Here is a 20,491-nt window from a genome sequence, read left to right as displayed (position 1 = left end):
TTTGAATGAAGTCTTGTTTACCCACCCAGCCAAGTGCTCACTGAATTGCACTGGTTCTTGGTCCATGTGGTCAAAGCGCTCCGGTGTCCTACAACTCCCTATCTCTGAGTTTCATCTTCAAGGACAACCCTTTGTGGATGAGGGGGCAATCCCCCCTTCTTCCTAAACGTCCCTAGCTTTAAACCCAACCTCCACTAACCCCCTACCCCAACTCCATCCCTTTTCCCTGGCAACAGCTGGAGATTAACCCAGTCTTTTTGCAACCTTGGTGTCACATTTGATCCCAAGATGAGATTCTGACCTCGCATTTGTGCCATTGCTAATGCTGCCTTCTGCCATCACCATAACATTACCAGATTTTGTCCCTGTTTCAACTCATCTTATGTTGAAACCCTCATTCAAACTCGACTATTCCAACAGATCCTGGCTGGTCTCCTATGTTCTGACTTCTGTAACCTTGAGTTCATCTAAAACTCTGCTGCCCATGTCTTAACTCGCAGTAAGTCCGGTTCTCATATCACCCCTCTGCTCGCTCACCACTTTGGCTCCTTGTCAAGGAACATCTTGATTCTCAACCTTGCTTTCTGATCTCTCCATGGTCTCACCCCTCCCTATCTATAATCTCTTCCAGCTTCATAATACTCTGAGATATCTACACTACTCCAATTCTGGCCTCTTGTGCATTCCCAATCATAATTACTCCACCACTGGTGGCTGTGCTTTCAGCTGCCTGGGCCGCAATGTCTGGAATACCCTCCTTACCATACTCTACCTCTGTATCTCACTTACCTTCCTTACGACCTACCTCTTTGGCCAAACTTTTGGTCATCAGACCTAATATCTTCTTATGTGGCTGGTGTCATATTTAGTTTCATAATATTTCTGTAAAGCTCCTTGGGATGTTTCATTACCTGAATGGTGCTATATAAATACAAGACTATTTTTCTCAGGAATGGACTATTCAGACTATTTCCTGACAAAGAGTACTTCTGAATTTAAAGGGACAGGCCAGATTAAACAAGTCCACTGTAGCAGCTAAACGCCATACACCCAGACAACTCAGGAACAAAACCATCAAACATCAGCTGATATATTCTAAAGAGCTTTTCTTTAATGAGATTGTGCTGAAAGAACAGGTCATCATGATATTTTCTGGAAGTTTCTTGTCTGCAGCCAGCATTTAAATAAGAACAAGAATAATTTGACCTTTCAAACTTGCTCTACCATTCAATAAGAGCGTGGCTAATTCTACCTCAATTCCACCTTCCTGCACTATATTCTTTATTCCCTCAGTCTCAAAGAAAATCTATTGATCTTTGCCTTGAATATGTTCAACATCTACAGCTCTTTGGGATGGTGAATTCCAAAGATTCACAATCTTTGATGTCCTTGGAAACTTGTAAAACTGGGTGTACAGGATTAATTAATAGAATACTTGATGCTTTCAGTTTGACACATCAAAGCTACTCCTGTCAACAGCTGAGAGACATTGCCTAACCAAGGACAATAAAAGACACCAACCATAAAGGATGTTTAGCTCCAAGTCACACGGCTGTGGGAGGAGTATATGTTTGGAAATGCCAGTAGGCAACATCAGGCCAATGTATCGTGTGCATTTCTCAGAAGCTCTTGCATCTGGTCAGTGGTTCTCAAACATTTTGACTGAAGGAATTCTTTTCATGGATTAGTAATCATGGACTACCTCTCTAAATGAGGAAACATGAGACCCTGGACAAACTTATATATTGTCAGTTTCCTTTGAGATTAAATATATGATTCCGAAAAAAAAATCTCCCCTTTCTTGTACAAGGCTGAATTCGCCTGTAGTCCACCACCAGCTTTGGTAATTGTTGGTCATCTACCTGTCGGTCTGTGTGTTGTTTTCAGCATTTCTCCATTTATGCTCCCCTCCTTGGTGAGACAGCCAGCCCACTGTGATATACATATGGCAGCTGCACAGCACTCCAGTCTCACAATTCCACCTCTGGCCACTGCTCAGTTACCCTTCACCAAGGTGCCCCCTTGATCACTGCACCCTGGGTAGTTGCCCACCCATAAGGCAGGTTCTGATTGGTAAGCACTTTCAAATCATTTGACACACCCCTGGAAAGTCTCCAGCGACCCCAAGGAGACTGCAGAGCCCAGTTTGAGAACTATTGCACGAGGCTACACTCCTACAGCTTGCAAAAGATGCAGAATGACAATGAATGTTATTACATGTGACATCAGAAAACACAGCGACAACGATTTTACCTGCTGTCTGCGAGTTAACAAATCACTGAGTCCACAGTAAAGCAGTTTTTCCCTGTTACTTACGGGTTTCTTCCACGATGACACTGCCTTCGGTCTCTCTTTCAGGCAGGCCCATTATTTCCCTGAGCTGCATTGAATAACTAACAAGCTCATCCACTGTTCCTTGCCAAAGCTTATAACTGTATCAAAAGAAATATAGGGAAGCAATTAACTTGTATAGGAGTATAGGAGTGCAGCCAGACAATATACCTGCTAAATCTGTGTTCAGTAAGCATGTTATGCTTTAATTTTATGGAGTCTTGATCAGACCCCATTTCGAAAACTACATTTGGTTCCGGACATTATATGTTTGAAAAAATGGATGGGACGCAGTGCATACCGACAGGAATGATACTGGGTTTAAAGGATTAAACCGGGAGGAAAAGTTGCATTATCTTTCTATTCCATTGGATTTAGAAAGTTGAGGAGAGATCAAAGTGTTTAAAATGGTACAAGGATCTGATCATGTAGATACAGAGAAACCACCACCATTCGGTAGGGGTGATATAGACTATAATACCATAAGAAATAGGACCAGGAGTAGGCCTTTTTGCCCACTTACTTAACCTACCAGTATCTCTTTGTCAACTGTATCCCTCTTGCAACTTGCCTTTCCACCTATTTTTGTGTTGCCTGCAAATTTGGCGACAACCTCCTTCCTCCAAGTCATTAATATTTATTGTATACAGTTGCGATCCCAGCACAGACCGCTTTGAGCTTACCATGTTATAACTAACCGGGTATCAGATGATAAAAATGGGAAACTGTTCCATACCATTTTGATTGGCATCTACTTTATCTAAAGCTTAGCATTTAAAAATATCGGATAACAGAATGAATCATGAGGTCAAAGGGTTCCACTTACAGCAATTTATAGAAAATGTCCTCTTGTGTACTAATTGATGCTTTGGAGAGTTCCAGCACTTTCAGGTTGAGCTGTTCCAGGGCTTTGTCCTTCTGCTCCTCATCCTCCAGCAAGGTTAGCACATCCTGATTGAGGAACATGTTTTAGACAAACACAGTGTCTAACCATAAATTCCAAAACAAAATAATCTCTGCCCCTCTTTCATTAATGCAGAGCTTCCAATTCAAGTGCTTCCATAATTGTGCTAGTCCATTTTTGTGAAATCTACCCTATTTAAAGATCAGAGAAATGGCAGCACATAAACCATTGATCAGAGAGACAGGAACATAACTTTAAGGCAACTGGGTATGAGCACATCTTGAGTAGAATAAAGATGGTTTGCTCCAAATTGCATTACCCACTTTGTGAATCTGCTTAGATCATTCTTGATGCTGGTTTGTACAAACAGCAATGGAAAAAGTACCAGGTTAACCCAGACAGGTGGATTGAGATCTCTATGAACATGTTTGGTTAAGGGAACCAGCCAAAAGAAGGAAATTTCAATGATCCTGATGGAGAAGCTGTGGTGCCCTTTACATCATGGAGAACTTGCAACAGCACTCTTGAATCGGACAGCCTGGGGAGATCATTCTGCCCACTGTACCTGCATCGGCTCTTTAAAAGAGCTATTCAATCATTCCTATTGACTTGCACTCTTCTCCCCATAGCCTTGGAAATATTTCCCCTTGCTCCCTGTTATGGGATCAAATTCCCGGAACTTCCTTCCTAACAGCATTGTGGATGTTTCTTCAATCAATGGACCACAGTGGTTCAAAAAGGCAGCACAGCACAATCTTCTCAAGGGTAATTTTTATTTTATTCATTCAAGGGATGTGGGTGTCGCTGGCTAGGCCAACATTTACTACCTGTCCCCAGTTGCCCTTGAACTGACTGACTAACTAGGTTATTTCAGAGAGCATTTCAGAGTCAACCACGTTGCTGTGGATCTGGAACTGAATAAGGTGGGTTTTTACAACTATCAACAATGGTTTCATGGTCATCGTTAGACTTTTAATTCCAGATTTTTGCTGAATTCAAATATCACCATCTGTGGGATTTGAACCCTGGCCCCCAGAGCATTACCCTGGATCACTAGTCCAGTGACAATACTATTAGGCTATCACTTTAGGGATGAGCAACAAATGCTGTCCGAGCAGCAGCACCACATTCCATGAGCGAATAAAACAAAACTCAGGATCCAACAATACAGATTCCATACAGCACCAGACCTTACTGTTAATGTGAAGGCAATTCATTTAAAGTTCCTTGCTGTTCCACGTGAATTGTTCTTGATCCACCAAGAGTATAAAGGTTGTGAATATTAGCCAGCAGCTGCCAGCATTAGGCCCCCATTTAGCATTAGATGGAGTTAAGAGACAATGGATATTGGGGAATTCATCTTGAGTAGAATGAGAGTGTACTTTTTCAATTGTGGCTTATTCCAAAAAGGCTGGGTGTGACTGGAACAGTGATCCAAATTTTAATTCTTCTCCGTGGGCTTGCAACACAGGCCTAAAACACTGCCACCAGTACTTGAGCACATTCTCTAGGGCACAGGGGACCTAAGAAACTGGATCATTGACCCTCAGTCCTTGAACTCACATATGGAAGAATGGTTCCAGTAACAATCACACCTTCAAGACAAGTGGTCTGAAAATTAGGACAAAATGATTAACTACCGAAAATGAGAGAGGAGAAAATACATCCAGGCTTTGGAAACCTGGCAGTTATTGTTTTCATTGTGGAGGGCAACAGAAGAGTGACCATGAATAGTGGTGAACTGTCATTAAAAACCCAATAAGTAGACCAATGTTCTTCAGGAAAGGAAAGCTCACCACCTGTCCTTTTTGGCCTGACCTACACTATTGACCAAAGTCTTTGGGGCAAGCAAGCTTGGGCAACAGGGAACTCCCACATCCACAGAACAAATAATTTTTAAAAACATGGATTTCATTAGGTTCCTAAAATCAGTAAAGGAAGTAATATATTGTATGCAAATCAAAATCGTTTGCGCATATGCAAGAAACAGCAGCAAAGAAAACTGCACCTGTCTGAAAGAACTGATGGACAGGTCCCACTCGGGTTCTGATTCGTCAGGTGGTTGAACTTTGCTGGTTGATGTTTCATCGGGGAGTTTCAAATTCCCTCTTTGTTCCACACGGCGGGCAGACCTCTTGCCATGGGAACGGACCTTTTTGCTTTGCTTTTGCTCTGCTTGATGAGAAGGCGCTTTGCCATGGGTACGACCCTTGTGCTTGGAAGACTCTTCTGTTTCATCAACTGATGTAACTCTGTTAGATGGTGGGGCTTTATCAGGTTGCTTCACTTGCTCAGCATGTTCCGCACGTTGAGAAGTCGACTTGCCGTGAGAGCGAGGCCTCTGCTTGGGTTGCTCCTCTGCTTCGTCAGGTGAATGGATTTTAGGTGTCGAGCCTTTTGTGTTTTCCGTAGACTTGGTGGAGAGCTGCTTCTTGTCCTTAGGCGCATTCACACCTCCAGGTTGTTTTTCTGTTTCTTCTGCATCTTTACTCTGCGCAAAGCACTGTTTCCACAATTCCTTGAGGCTTTGCACTACATTAAATTTGTAGAGCAGCTGCAGAGAAGAACAGAAATTCTGGTTAGCTGAATTCCCCAGCAGTGCTCCTGTGCAACATTATCAGAGTGAGTTCTGCATAGGAAGGATCTTTTTCACATCTTGTTGTCTTTACCACCCTCTCCTCCTTCTTACTTACTTTGACAATTTTCCCAAAGGAAGCTGAGGCTGAGAGTGTTAGCAATAAACTATTTGGCAAAATACTGTAAATGCTGGACATATGAAATAAAAATAAATTCTGGAAATACTTGTCTGGCAGCATCTGTGGCGAGAAAGAGAGAGAGACGGAGTTAACGTTTCAGGTCAATGACCCTTTGTCAGAACTGAAGAAGATAGAGATAGTTGTTTAATAGTACAGAACTTAACTATTGCTCAAAAAAGACATGGAGTGAAATCTTGCAGAACTGACAGGTCGCTCTCCAGCTGCACAGTCAAGTTTTCTCTCTGGATTCTCTGGGACTCTGTCCACAGAAAATCTGGGGGTGTGGTTTTTGCTCTCATGCTGGTGGAGTGAGGCCTGTTAGAGCTGGAAATGTCAACTTTACAGAAATCGTGGCAAACCCACGCCAAAACAAGACTCCTCCCTCCCCTCCCCCATGGAAATGAGGAACCTCCATCCATGAGCACAGGGGAAATCACCTACCCCCCTCTCCCACAAGCACTGGGGAAACCACTCCCCAAACTAAAGGGGCACCCCCCCCCCCCGCCCCCAATGGTGCTCCCCATAGGGCATACGGCCCACCAGCGAGACAGCTAATTACAGGTCCCTTGTGGTAAGACTAAATCCTCTAAAGCCCACGCTACTGATGACATCAGTACTGCACGCTCATACCCGATAAAGACATCAGTCTATAAATTCAAATAGAAAGAAACTTACTTTAACACTCTAACATTTCTCCCCCCTTAATTTCTGTTATGTATGTGGTGTCTGTCTCTTAAGACAATATAGCAGAAGTGAATCACCTGACTTGAGGGACCAATGGAATCTGAGATCACACCAGAGGGTGGAATACTCTCAGGCAGAATCTTCTAGAAGCCATGTTGTAAACATGTAAAGACTGGAGCGTGGCTCCAGGGCAGCAAACTCCTTTACCTAAGTTTTTCTTATCAATAAATACCTTTTGTTCCTAACAAAATCTGAAATCTCTTGACGACGCCATAACAGCCACACCATAACAATTTCAATCTTCCTTAAGGAAAGAAACACAATGGAAATCATGTCTCAACTATAGATCAGTCTTTCAGAAGCTTTACAACTACACAGTGCCCTGCACAGTATCCACTGGTGACTCAGTAGACACTGGTGAGGCTTGCTTCAGTGGAGCTGGACTTGTGGGCACAGAAGTAGGTTGAGCATCTGTGAATGATGCTCCTCATCATCTCCTCCAGTACAGTTGACTGGAAATCCTTGTACAACAGAAACCACTTTGGGGTGGGGGTTCCTGATGTCCGGTGAGGGGAGGGGGTCTTCAATTTCACTTTGAGATTGGGGCAGGCACCCTTTAAAAAATGGCAACCTGATCTCTGTGAAGTCAGTCTTGCCTTGCCCGTCTCTGAACTGGCATAAAAAACTCATCCCCTCCCAAAAAATTACTAAGTATGGGAAGATCGTGATCAGATTCACACTGGCATGCTCTCTCGCCCAAAATGACAGTAGTTCTTTTGAGAAAATTCCACCCTCTGTATCTCTCCTTCCATTTTTTGGCATCAATTTCTCTACTTTGATTTAAAAAGCACTCTGGACTGTGGGTTTAAATGAAATATATTATATAAGAGCAAAATGTTACATCGATCCCCAACATGATATTCATTATTGTAGACTAAAAACAAAAGATGCTGGAAATATTCAGCAGGTCAGGTAGCATCTGTCAGAGGGAAGCAGAGTTAACCAATCAGGTTAATACCTTTGGGCAACACTTGCCTTTAGCATAGGTTCACTATCTCATCAAGGACACACAATTTTATTATGTGTATTAACTGATTGTGAGCTGGCCATTGGAATACTAGAGACTGTGCTAGGCAATCTCTGTTGTAAAGAAGACTCTTCAACCCGCAGCCTGCGATTCTTATCATCTTGAGTTACCAAATATTTACCTTGGGGTTCTTCTTCTCAAAGACTTCTTCCTCAATGAATAACATTTCAATGGGGGATGGGGATCGCTCTGGGGTGCGCACGCCAGATATCACCTCATTCAGGATCTGTTCAATTGTGGCCTTCTTTTCCTTCTCCTCAAGTTCTTCCTGAAATGGAAGAAAACACACGAGATAGCAAATGGATAGACAGCAATTCTGAAAGATGGGAAGATTCATCATCCTGAGTTCTCTAACTGGCCTCATGTTAAGATTGAGTTGCTGAAACATTATTGGAAATGTTAGTGAATGTGACAATATATTTATCTTTCAAAAGAAACACACCAACATTTTCAAAATGGGAGTCCTCCAAGTGGCTCAGACTGCAAGCATTTTCTAATGTTTTTCATGTCAAAGGTTAACCTGGTCATCATAGAAACATAGATTTTGGAGCAGGAGGAGGCCATTTGGCCTTTTGAGCCTGCTCCGCCATTCATCACGGTCATGGCTGATCGTCCAACTCAATAGCCTAATACTGGTTTCTCCCCATAACCTTTGATCCCACTCACCCCAAAAGCTATATCTAGTGAGCTTGACGTCCGTGGTGGGGAAGTTGTTGGAGAAGATTCTTAGAGATAGGATGTATGCGCATTTAGAAAGGAATAAACTCATTAACGATAGTCAGCATGGTTTTGTGAGAGGGAGGTCATGCCTCACTAACCTGGTGGAGTCTTTTGAAGAAGTGACCAGAATGGTTGACGAGGGAAGGGCCGTGGATGTCGTCTATATGGACTTTAGTAAAGCGTTTGACAAAGTCCCTCATGGTAGGCTGGTGAAAAAGGTTGGATCTCATGGGATAAAGGGGGAGGTGGCTAGATGGGTGGAGAACTGGCTTGGTCACAGAAGACAGAGGGTGGTAGTGGAAGGGTCTTTTTCCGGCTGGAGGCCTGTGACTAGTGGTGTTCCGCAGGGCTCTGTATTGGGACCTCTGCTGTTTGTGATTTATATAAATGATCTGGAAGAAGGTGTAACTGGGGTGATCAGTAAGTTTGCGGACGACACACAATTGGCAGGACTTGCAGATAGTGAGGAGCATTGTCAGAAGTTACAGAAGGATATAGATAGGCTGGAAATTTGGGCAAAGAAATGGCAGATGGGAGTTCAATCCCGATAAATGCGAAGTGATGCATTTTGGTAGAAATAATGTAGGGAGGAGCTATACGATAAATGGCAGAACCATAAAGGGTGTAGAGACGCAGAGGGACCTGGGTGTGCAAGTCCACAGATCCTTGAAGGTGACGTCACAGGTGGAGAAGGTGGTGAAGAAGGCATATGGCATGCTTGCCTTTATAGGACGGGTCATAGAGTATAAAAGTTGGGGTCTGATGTTGCAGATGTATAGAACGTTGGTTCGGCCGCATTTGGAATACTGCGTCCAGTTCTGGTCGCCACACTACCAGAAGGACGTGGAGGCTTTGGAGAGAGTACAGAGGAGGTTTACCAGGATGTTGCCTGGTATGGAGGGGCTTAGTTATGAGGAGAGATTGGGTAAACTGGGGTTGTTCTCCCTGGAAAGACGGAGGATGAGGGGAGACTTAATAGAGGTGTATAAAATTATGAAAGGCATAGATAGGGTGAACGGTGGGAAGCTTTTCCCCAGGTCGGTGGTGACGTTCACGAGGGGTCATAGGTTCAAGGTGAAGGGGGGGAGGTTTAACACAGATATCAGAAGGACATATTTTACACAGAGGGTGGTGGGGGCCTGGAATGCGCTGCCAGGCAAGGTGGTGGAGGCGGACACACTGGGAACGTTTAAGACTTATCTAGACAGCCATATGAACGGAGTGGGAATGGAGGGATACAAAAGAATGGTCTAGTTTGGACCAGGGAGCGGCACAGGCTTGGAGGGCCAAAGGGCCTGTTCCTGTGCTGTATTGTTCTTTGTTCTTTGTAGCCACCTCTTGAAAACATTCAATGTTTTGGCATCAACTACTTCCTGTGGTAATGAATTCCACAGGCTCACCATTCTTTAGGTGAAGAAATGTCTCCTCATTTCCGTCATAAATGGTCTACCCTGAATCCTCAGACTGTGACCCCTGGTTCTGGACACTCCCACCATTGGGAATATTCGCCCTGCATCTACCCTGTTAGAATTTTATAAGTCTCTATGAGATCCCCCCCTCATTCGTCCAAACTCCAGCAAAAACAATCCTAAACTAGTCAATCTCTCCTCATACATCAGTCCCACCAACCTTCGCTGCACTCTCTCAAGACTTTGGACTTGTATTGAAATATATGTAAAATTTATTTATTTATTACTCACAAGTAGGCTTACATTTACACTGCAATGAAGTTACTGTGAAAATCCCCTAGTTGCCACAATCTGGCGCCTGTTTGGGTACACTGAGGGAGAATTTAGCATGGCCAATTCACCTAACCTGCACATCTTTTGGACTGTGGGAGGAAACCAGAGCATCCAGAAGAAACCCACGCAGACACAGGGAGAGTGTGCAAACTCCACACAGACAGTGACCCAAGCCAGGAATCGAACCTGGGTCCCTAGCGCTGTGAGGCAGCAGTGCTAACCACTATGCCACCGTGCTGCCCTTAACATTCTCAGACTGGACACAGTGTAAATTTTGATCTCAGGAAAAATGTAAATATGATCGCACGTCACTGTTGTAGTGATCGGAAATGTTTCTATAATGTTTTTCCAGATTATATATGAATGAAGTATATTTTTGAAATTAAACAAAACCGGAGGGTCACTACACCTCAGGTGAGAGGCAAGGTTGAGATGGTGGGGCCTTCATGAATAACCTCAGCCAGTACGGGAGTTAAAGCTCTGTTGTTGGCATCACTCTGCATCACAAACCAGCCATCCAGCCAACTGAGCTAAATTGACAGCTAGAAGAGTAGAAGCAGCATGCTAGAGACAGAGTTAAGTGATCCTGTCCATATCAATGGATGAGATCAAAGTTATAAAGTCAAGCCACTTACACTGTGAACGATTGTCGTCATCAGCTGTTTTCATTCTATTCGGGTCCATGAGCTTTTCATGGGTCATCCTGTGAGTGAACCAGCTGATTCTCAACAACAGATCTTTGGGTGCATGGATCAGGACTCTCCGTGATGTAGTGAGATTAGGAGTGAAAATTTGCTTCTTTTTCTTCTCTGCTGTCATTCTACTTCATCGTTAAGATGTTGGGACTCAAAGTGTGATTGATGCAGCTTGATGGACAAGTTGTCACCACTTTGAAGATTGGTAACAAACTCTTCCCAATCAGTACTGTTGTTGTGCTTCAGAGTGTTTTTGAAGGATTTGCCTGGTCCTCCCCTAAAATGTTGGTCATTTGGAAGTTAAGACAACAGGACCGAGTGGGGGAGATGGATTTTGGCAATGTCCAGATCACAAAGTTGATTTTGAGGCAGTTTGGCCTGAATGCAGTGGAGCTGGCTTCAAGGACACTAGTATTTGTTTGATGGTTGTCCAATTGGACCTGGAGGACGAAGTGGAGACATTGATAATGGAATTTCTCTGTGTTTTGTATTGTTGACATGTAGTCAAGGTCTCACTGCATGTGGCAATTTTGACTGCTTCGTACATCTTGACTTGTGAAGGTTTCATTGTCAAAGACTCACTGGTGTAATTTTTAGGAGGCTAAGCTGGCACAGCTGTTCTTTTGGGAAGACAATCTTCAGCCAATTTGAATCACGCCACCCAATGTCAAAAATGGTTGATCTCATTGGATACCACAAAGGCTATGGTCCCCAACAACATCCCATCTATAGTAATGAAGACCTGAGCTCCAGAAATAGCTATTTCACCATCCAATTTGTTTCAGTACAACTACAACATTGGCATCCAAAAGACAAAATGGAAAAGGTATGTCCTCCCCTCAAAAAACAATACAAATCCAATCCAGCCAAATGCCACCCCTAAGTTGACTTATTAAATTAATTGAAAGGGTCTCCAACAGTGCTATCAAGTAAAACTTATTTGCTATTAACCTACTCACCGACACTCAGTCTGGGTTTTGTCAGGGATACTTGGCTCCAGTCCCTGTTACAGCTTTGGTCTAAACGTGGATAAAAGAGGTGAGGCAAGGATGACTGCCTTGATCAAATGTGGCAGCAAAACGCCACATTAAATTTGAAGCCAAAGGGAATCGGGAGGAAAACTCTCTAGTGGTTGGAGTCATATCGAGCACATAGGAATGTAGCTGTGGTTGTTGGAGACCAATCATCTCACCCCAGAGCATCACTGCAAGAGTTCCTCAGAATTCTGTCCTAAGTCCAGCCATCCTCAGCTGCTCCATCAATGACCTTCCCTTTATCATAAGGCCTAAGTGGGAATGTTCACTGATGATTTCACAGCATTCGGGTACATATATAATTTCTCAGGTAATAAACCAGTCCCTGCCCATATGCAGCAAGAAGTAGACAACATTCAGATTTGAGAAGACAAGTGACATATAACATCTGCGACACACAAATGCCAGACAATGATCATCTCCACAAGTGAGCTCTCACTAAGTCTCCTGATATTCAAAGGTGTTACCATCACTGAATACCCCACTTTCAAGATTCTGGGTTACCATTGACTAGAAATTGAATTGGACCGGCCATTTAAAGAACAGGTCAGAAGCTGTGAATTCTGTGGAAAGTAACTTACCTCCTAACCCCCCAAAGTCTATCCACCATCTACCTGGCACAAGTCAGGAATGCGATGGAACTTTCTCCATTTACCTGGATGAGCGCAGCTCCAACAGCACTCAAGACACTTGACATCATCCAGGACAAAGCAGCCCACTTGATTGGCACCTCATCTACCACCTTAAACATTCACTGTTTCCACTACAGTCACTGCCTCCACTATTGACACACTGTGGCAGCTGTGTGTACCAGCTACAAAATGCACAGCAGCAACTTGCCAAGGCTCATTTGACAGCACCTTCTAACCTTCTAATATATTAAGGGCAGCAGATGCATGGGAATACCTTAGAACTTTAATTGGTCTAGAATTTCCAAGCCAAGTCCTATTGTAGTTACTGTTCCAGCTTAGAGTATCATCAGGGATTATTTTTCTCTCTTATTCTGTGGCATTATATAGTATTGTTCTGATCAACAGCATCCAGTACAGTTATTCTCTACTTCAAACATTTAATTAAAAGTGCAAGTCATTCTTATTCAGAAATAAAATATAAAACTCATTTTAGTGGTTAAACAGTTCATAAGAAAGCACAGATCAGAGAGATAAGGGAAAAGCTTTGGAGGGTAAATCAAGTCAGGCAGGAAAAGCAAAGTTGGAAAACACTTAAACTGTGCTAGCCATAGAGTCTTCCACATTGTTTTCTTCTTGACTTAGCAAATTTCTGATTTGTGAAGTTACCCAGTGGTTCCCAATAAACCTGTGACTGCAATTCAAAAATATTTCACGAGCTGCGAAGCTTTGCGACATCCTGAGGTCATTACGGAAACTACTTGGTCAAATGCCACCAGACTGGAATTAATTTCCAGCGCATGTCACTAACCTGCAGCTGTTGTCTTGAACTCTCATTCTTGTCTTCAAACAGAGCCACCCCCCACATTGCCACCTGCAGCGAAGCCCCTGCTAACACTACGGGGTGGGTGCAAAACTCCCAGAACTCAGTGAAGATCCCTGCATTTGGTGACTTAAAGGTGAATGCTATGTTCACAGTGTCTCCGGGAAGAATGACACCTAGGAAAAGAGGAAAACACACAGAAATAATCAAACCTTTGCAAGTTTGGACCTACAAGTTTAGACTCCACTGACAAGATGAAATCCCATTTAAAAGGCGCAAACTCCTGTAGTCTGGTGGAGATAGCAGAATTCAGTATTGTGCGAAGCCAAGTAAAATAAAATTGATAATTAGAAACTATTTATTACCAACGTCCTTTTTCCTCAGCTCTAAAGCAAAGCTGATTCTGATTAAAGAAGTTCTCGAACTTCTGCAGAATTGCTGACATGGATTGTTTTCTCAGTCCTTTCCAAAGTTTATAATCGACATTGTTTGTCCCTCAGTTTAAGGATGATGTCTACTCAGGGTTGTGAGTTTCCGTCATAGTGACTTCAGTTCTTCATGTGACCAAACAAACAAATTCTTGAACTGCAGATCTTCAGCCCATGGGGCAAGGACGCCCCAGAGGTGGTAGGATCCGGAGTTGATGATTTACTTATTTTACTTTTCTTCTCTGCCGCTACTTTACCTCATCATTTAAATTTGTAATAATCTTTCCTGCATATGTCAGTTGCAGTTATTGGGATATGACTCATCAGTTAAAAACCCACATTTGTAGCTATTGGGGATTTTTTGTCAATTATCTTTGGGCTAAAACAAATTTAAAATGTTATGTATGCATAAGTTCATGGACGAATTGCACGAGTTTGCATTATTCTTTCTCCTGTGAATTTGTTCTTGTATGAACTTCAGTTTCCAAACAAATCATTACTAAGATACCAGCAGACTTCTTCAGAGTCTGGATCTTCATCCCCATCTGATGATGAAGCACCAAAACGATCAAGTGCAAAGAATGGTAAAGTTCAAAGAAAGCGCCAGTGTTCATTGTCATAGAGTATATCCCCACCTCCTGCAATGTGAAAATGGCACAAGGACTTTTCACCAAGGTAAAATGCAATATGTACTGTTGGGACAATATTTTTTGTTGCATAACTTTGGAGTTCAGCATACTGAAAATCTGTACTTATTTTTCAGAGACTGAAGTCTCCATTTTAAAGTGTCTTATATCATCATGCATTTTGTATTGAGATATGAAGCTCTTCAAGGGTGGCATGGTGGCACGGTGGTTAGCATTGCTGCCTCACAGTGGCAGGGACCCGTGTTTGATTCCCGGCTTGGGTCTTTGTCTGTACGGACTCTGTGGGTTTCCTCCGGGTGCTTCAGTTTCCATCCAAAGTTCAAAGATGTGCTTGTTAGGTGCAATAGCTGTGCAAAATTCTCCCTCAGTGTACCCAAACAGGCACTGGAGTGTGGCGACTAGGGGATTTTCACAGCAACTTCATTGTCGTGTTAATGTAAGCCTACTTGTGACACTAATAAATAAACTTTAAAAACTTGGAAGTTGGCTTTGTACAACAGGTCCCTTGAAGTATATCAAATTTTGCTCGGTCTCCCCTCTCAATGACTAAAACACATTCCCATTTACTACAATCTGACTTGCATTTTCCTAAGAGGGTGGATTGGGATTTGCTACTTTTAGCCGAGTTACTAGGCATAGCAACAAACAGAGGCTGGGTGTCTGGCCTGTGGAAGAGATGGATCATCCCTGTTCCACATCAGGTTACACTTATCATTTCTTACTGGTTGGCCCTTCTGTGGGCATTGTAGCCCACTGCCAGCTGCTCTTTCTGGTCAATTTTCAGAGTGTGTGACCTGGGAAGTTGAAAGTGGTGTGGAAGGTTATTAAGACATTTAACTATTGGTATCATAGGTAATGAATTAAAATGTAAATCAACCCAAAAGGTACTGTCTGTATGAATTATTGGTTCAAGATACTTTGGTTAGAGGTTGATCTGTGAAAAAAACACAGCCTGGTTTTGTTTTCTCTTGCTATCAGGATGCTGCTTGGAAAGAAGTGGCACTTCTCAGTGGCAAAAAGGTTGTTTTGGAAATGCTGATCACTGAAAACATTAGCCTGTTTAAGGTTCCTTTAATTAGCAACCTCAGCCCAACTACTAATTAGTTAAATTATCGCACTGCGTTTTACACAATGCAATCCAGTTTCACTGGAGTGCTGACGTAATTATTGCATCAAATGTTTTAATGAAACAGGAAATTGAAAACACTTAATTCTTAGGATACATGATTGAAATTGATTTTTGTTCAAATTTTAAACTTTAAGCTTAATTTCAAAGAACTAATTGTGGAGTATCTGCTCTTTATGAATTAAATATTTGGGGAACTATAAATACAGTGGAACCCACTTATACTAAATTTGGAAGGTTTACCATTTAGGATTACCAAATCAAAAATTAAAAGGAAGTCTTTCATTATTCTTTGGGATGTGGGCGTTGCTGTCTGGGCAGTATTTGTTGCCTATCCCTAATTGTCAGTGAACTGAGTGCCTTTAAACAACTGCTCAGCTCAGACATTTCAGACGGCAGTTAAGAGTCAGCCACATTGCTGTGGGCCTGTAGTCACATGGAGGCCAGACCAGCTAAGGATGGCAGATTTCCTTCCCTAAAGGACATTAATGAACCAGATGGGGTTTTCCCACAATTGATGAAAACTTTATGGCTACCACCACTGAAACTAGCTTTCAATAGCAGATTTAATAATTTAATTTAAATTCCACCATCTGCCGTGTTGCCGGAGCATTAGCCTAGGCCTCTGGATTACTAGTCCAGTGACGTTAACATTGCACCACTGTCAAAGAATAAAGTAAATAATATTAGAAATATATTGCAAGTGTGCTGTAAAATGAAATTAAAGGATATAATTTGGACATTAGGATAGTTGCATGCATTTATAATTATAGAACCAACATTCGAATCAAAGGGGGCAGTTCTCCCAACAGTACTGAATTGGTGAGAAAACTAGTCTAGATCATGACTGTTTTTTCAGTGCAACTTCAGACCCGAATCTCCCCACTCTGTGCAATGCAGAGGTCACAATCGTGAATATAATTAAAAGCTCAGGGGGAGGAGCCTACTCATGCCAAAGAGCCTGAAATCAGTGGGATGAGCGGGAACTCGCGCATGGGCACATCTCTGGGACATTCCAGCATCCAGATCACTGCCATCCAACCCCCACAGACATCGCTGGCCTCCATAACCCCAGTAAGAAGTCTCACAACACCAGGTTAAAGTCCAACAGGTTTATTTGGTAGCAAATACCATAAGCTTTCGGAGCAATGCTCCTTCGTCAGATGGAGTGGTCTCTGTTCTCAAACAGGGCACAGACACAGAAATCAAATTACAGAATACTGATTAGAATGCAAATCTCTACAGCCAGCCATAACCCCCCCACAGACATCACTGGCCCTCCTCCCCCATGATGTGGAGATGTCGGCTATGGACTGGGGTGGGCACAGTAAGAAGTCTCACAACACCAGGTTAAAGTCCAACAGGTTTATTTGGTAGTACAAGCCACAAGCTTTCGGAGCGCTGCTCCTTCATCAGGTGAGTTGGAGTTCTGTTCACAAACAGGGCATATAAAGACACAAACTCCATTTACAAAATAATGGTTGGAATGCGAATCTTTACAGGTAATCAAGTCTTAAAGGTACAATGTGAGTGGAGAGAGGGTTAAGCACAGGTCAAAGAGATGTGTATTGTCACCTGCCAGGACAGTTAGTGAGATTTTGCAAGCCCAGGTAAGTTGTGGGGGTTACAGATAGTGTGACATGAACCCAAGATCCCTGTTGAGGCCGTCCTCATGTGTGCGGAACTTGGCTATCAGTTACTGCTCAGCGACTCTGCGTTGTCGTGTGTCGTGAAGGCCGCCTTGGAGAACGCTTACCCGAAGATCAGAGGCTGAATGCCCATGACTGCTGAAGTGTTCTCCAACGGGAAGAGAACACTCCTGCCTGGTGATTGTCGAGCGGTGTTCCTTCATCCGTTGTCGTAGCATCTGCATGGTCTCCCCAGTGTACCATGCCTCGGGACATCCTTTCCTGCAGTGTATCAGGTAGACAATGTTGGCCGAGTTGTAAGAGTATGTACCGTGTACCTGGTAGATGATGTTCTCATGTGAGATGAAGGCATCCGTGTCGATTATCCAGCACATCTTGCAGAGGTTGCTGTGGCAGGGTTGTGTGGTGTCGTGGTCACTGTTATCCTGAAGGCTGGATAGTTTGCTGCGGACAATGGTCTGTTTGAGGTTGTGCGGTTGTTTGAAGGCAAGAAGTGGGGGTGTGGGGATGGCCTTGGCGAGATGCTCGTCTTCATCGATGACCCCCAGACATCTCTGTCTCACTCACCCCATGCATCCAGATAATGCGGGTACCCCACTCTCCATCTCTTGAACATACTGACCTCCCTGCTGCCCTGCAGAGAACTCAGTAAGAAGTTTAACAACACCAGGTTAAAGTCCAACAGGTTTATTTGGTAGCAAAACCCACACAAGCTTTCGGAGCCTTAAGCCCCTTCTTCAGGTGAGTGGGAATATAAAGACGCAAACTCAATTTACATGAATAATGGTTGGAATGCGAATACTTCCAGCTAATCAAGTCTTTAAGATACAAACAATGTGAGTGGAGAGAGCATCAAGACAGGCTAAAGAGATGTGTATTGTCTCCAGACAGGTCACGGGCATTCGGCCTCTGATATTCGGGTAAGCGTTCTCCAAGGCGGCCTTCACGACACACGACGGCGCAGAGTCGCTGATCAGAAACTGATAGCCAAGTTCCGCACACATGAGGATGGCCTCAACCGGGATATTGGGTTCATGTCACACTATTTGTAATCCCCACAGCTTGCCTGGACCTGCAGAGTCTCACTGGCTGTCCTGTCTGGAGACAATACACATCTCTTTAGCCTGTCTTGATGCTCTCTCCACTCACATTGTTTGTATCTTAAAGACATGATTAGCTGGAAGTATTCGCATTCCAACCATTATTCATGTAAATTGAGTTTGTGTCTTTATATGCCCTGTTTGTGAACAGAATTCCCACTCACCTGAAGAAGGGGCTTAAGGCTCCGAAAGCTTGTGTGGCTTTTGCTACCAAATAAACCTGTTGTTAAAACTCTTACTGTGTTTACCCCAGTCCAACGCCGGCATCTCCACATCATGACTCCCCTAATAAGCCAGAGCTGGATATAAGCTGCAGGAATGGACACTTAGCCAGTTACGCCACAAAGGTGTCTGCGCGCAAACCAGCACTCAGATTCACAGAGGCCAACCAGGAGCCCCTGCTAGATGCCGTGGAGAAAAGGCATGAGCGGATCTTCCCCGGCCAGGGCCCTCACCCAAGGGGTGCATCTGCCACGGCATTGTGGGAGGAAGTGGCAGAAGCGGTGAATGCCAGGAGCCTGACACCATGCTCTGGCCAGCAGTGTCGGAAGAAAATGTACGACCTTCTTCGAGCAGCAAGGGTAAGTGAGCATCTCACTTGGAACCCCGCACATGCTTGGCACGGATCTCAAACCATGCTTAGACGTCTGAAGGGCATGCAACAAGTTACCCTTTCCCCAGGAACAGAATCTAACCCCTTCCACTCACCGAGTACCCTTCAGTGGTGACTGCTTTCCCCGAAATTGCCAGCGCAACGCCCGAGACAACAGGCACCCATTGCATACCATGCACTGCAATATATTAATGCTTGCTATCCACCTTATGATCTCACAGGAAAAGAACATTCACAACTTACGTGAGACGACACAGACTGGTGGTGGTGTGCCTGACCTGCAGCAGCTGAACAGCATCGAAGAGCGTGCCATGGAGCTGGCACGGGGTGGTGGGGCATCCCGAATGTCATGGACAGCCAGGTCGGCGTCCAGCATGCAAGTGAGCAGAAGATTACCCTCAACCTAGGTCCTCCTCGAAGTAAGTGCGATGCTGCATAGAATGTTTTACCTCCCTTCCCCTAATCTGTGTTCTTTATTGCAGTTCTGGACCCAGAAGAACCCGGCCCTTCGGGTGTTGGCGCCACCCCTGCTGCTCTGGAGCAAACTGCCCACGATCCCCTGAATAATATCTCAGAGGGAGGAACTGAGGAATTCTCCGAGGGCAGCACCACTGAAGCGGCACCAGCATGTATCGCACAACCCACCAACACAGAGACTATCACCACGGTGGGTACCTTTAGTGTTAAGGCTTCTGAGTCACGAACTGAAGAGAACATCACAGACACTGATACACATTGGCTGGACGCAGGCACATCCGAGGGCTCGAGCACACGGAGGTCTGCTGGAGGCCAGGATTCAGCTGTCCCCAAGCCAGATGCCAGGCCTCGTGGTATGTTCCTCCCAAAACTGGTGGAGATGCATGAGCAAACCCAGGGAGTTGTGGAAGGGCTGTCAGCAACCGTGCTGTGATTGCAAGGCTGTTTAGGGAGTTCAAAAGAGTGCTGTTGGAAGAGGTGGTGCTGACACAGCATGAGACCCAGGCCAACACTGCAAGGGTGGTGACCGCAGTGGAAAGTCTGGCTCAGAGGTCTGTCCTCATGGGTGACAGGATCCAGGCCATCCTGAAGACACAACAGGCCATGGGCGTGTGTGTTGCCGGCATCCAGGAGGCACAGCAGTCCATGGCCATGGGTATCGGGAGCATGTGGGAGACACTGCTGGCATGGCTGGGACTCTCGCTGGCATTCTGGAGACATAGCAGGCTGTGGCTGTGAGCCTCTATAACTTAGCCCAGGCTCAGAGAGCTACTGCTGAGGGACTCCACAGCCTGGCTTGCTCAAGGAATGCTGTAGCGGAGGGGCTCCAGAGTTTGGCCCAGTCTCAGAGGGCCAGGGCTCAGGATCACAGATCATGGGGCAGACGCATCTAGGCTTCTAGGACTGGCAGAGCCAGGTGACACTGGAGCTTCTGGAGCTCAGTTCAACTACCCTGGCATCGCATGGAGTGTCCCTGGGGCCTCTGGGCACCCCAAGGGAGGAGGAAGGGCTTGAGTCCATGCTGGGGCCTTCCACCCAGGAGATCC

General features: G+C 44.5%; 1 protein-coding gene across 1 annotated transcript in view; it reads right to left on the bottom strand.

Moving 5' to 3' along the window:
• The window catches only part of mycbpap (mycbp associated protein), an 86,250-nt gene that overhangs the window by 20,916 nt on the left and 44,843 nt on the right, over positions 1-20,491 (bottom strand). Inside the window, exons 12-16 of the mRNA XM_078225984.1 lie at positions 13,394-13,581; positions 7,884-8,030; positions 5,244-5,789; positions 3,158-3,282; positions 2,317-2,432 (exon numbers count right to left, since the gene is read on the bottom strand). Coding sequence (XP_078082110.1) covers positions 2,317-2,432; positions 3,158-3,282; positions 5,244-5,789; positions 7,884-8,030; positions 13,394-13,581 — 1,122 coding nt within the window. The remainder of the gene's footprint in view (positions 1-2,316; positions 2,433-3,157; positions 3,283-5,243; positions 5,790-7,883; positions 8,031-13,393; positions 13,582-20,491) is intronic.

The sequence above is a fragment of the Mustelus asterias genome, chromosome 12 (assembly GCF_964213995.1).
Source record: "Mustelus asterias chromosome 12, sMusAst1.hap1.1, whole genome shotgun sequence".
In the NCBI taxonomy this organism is placed as follows: Eukaryota; Metazoa; Chordata; class Chondrichthyes; order Carcharhiniformes; family Triakidae; genus Mustelus; species Mustelus asterias.
This window is presented reverse-complemented; position numbering and strand designations above follow the sequence as displayed.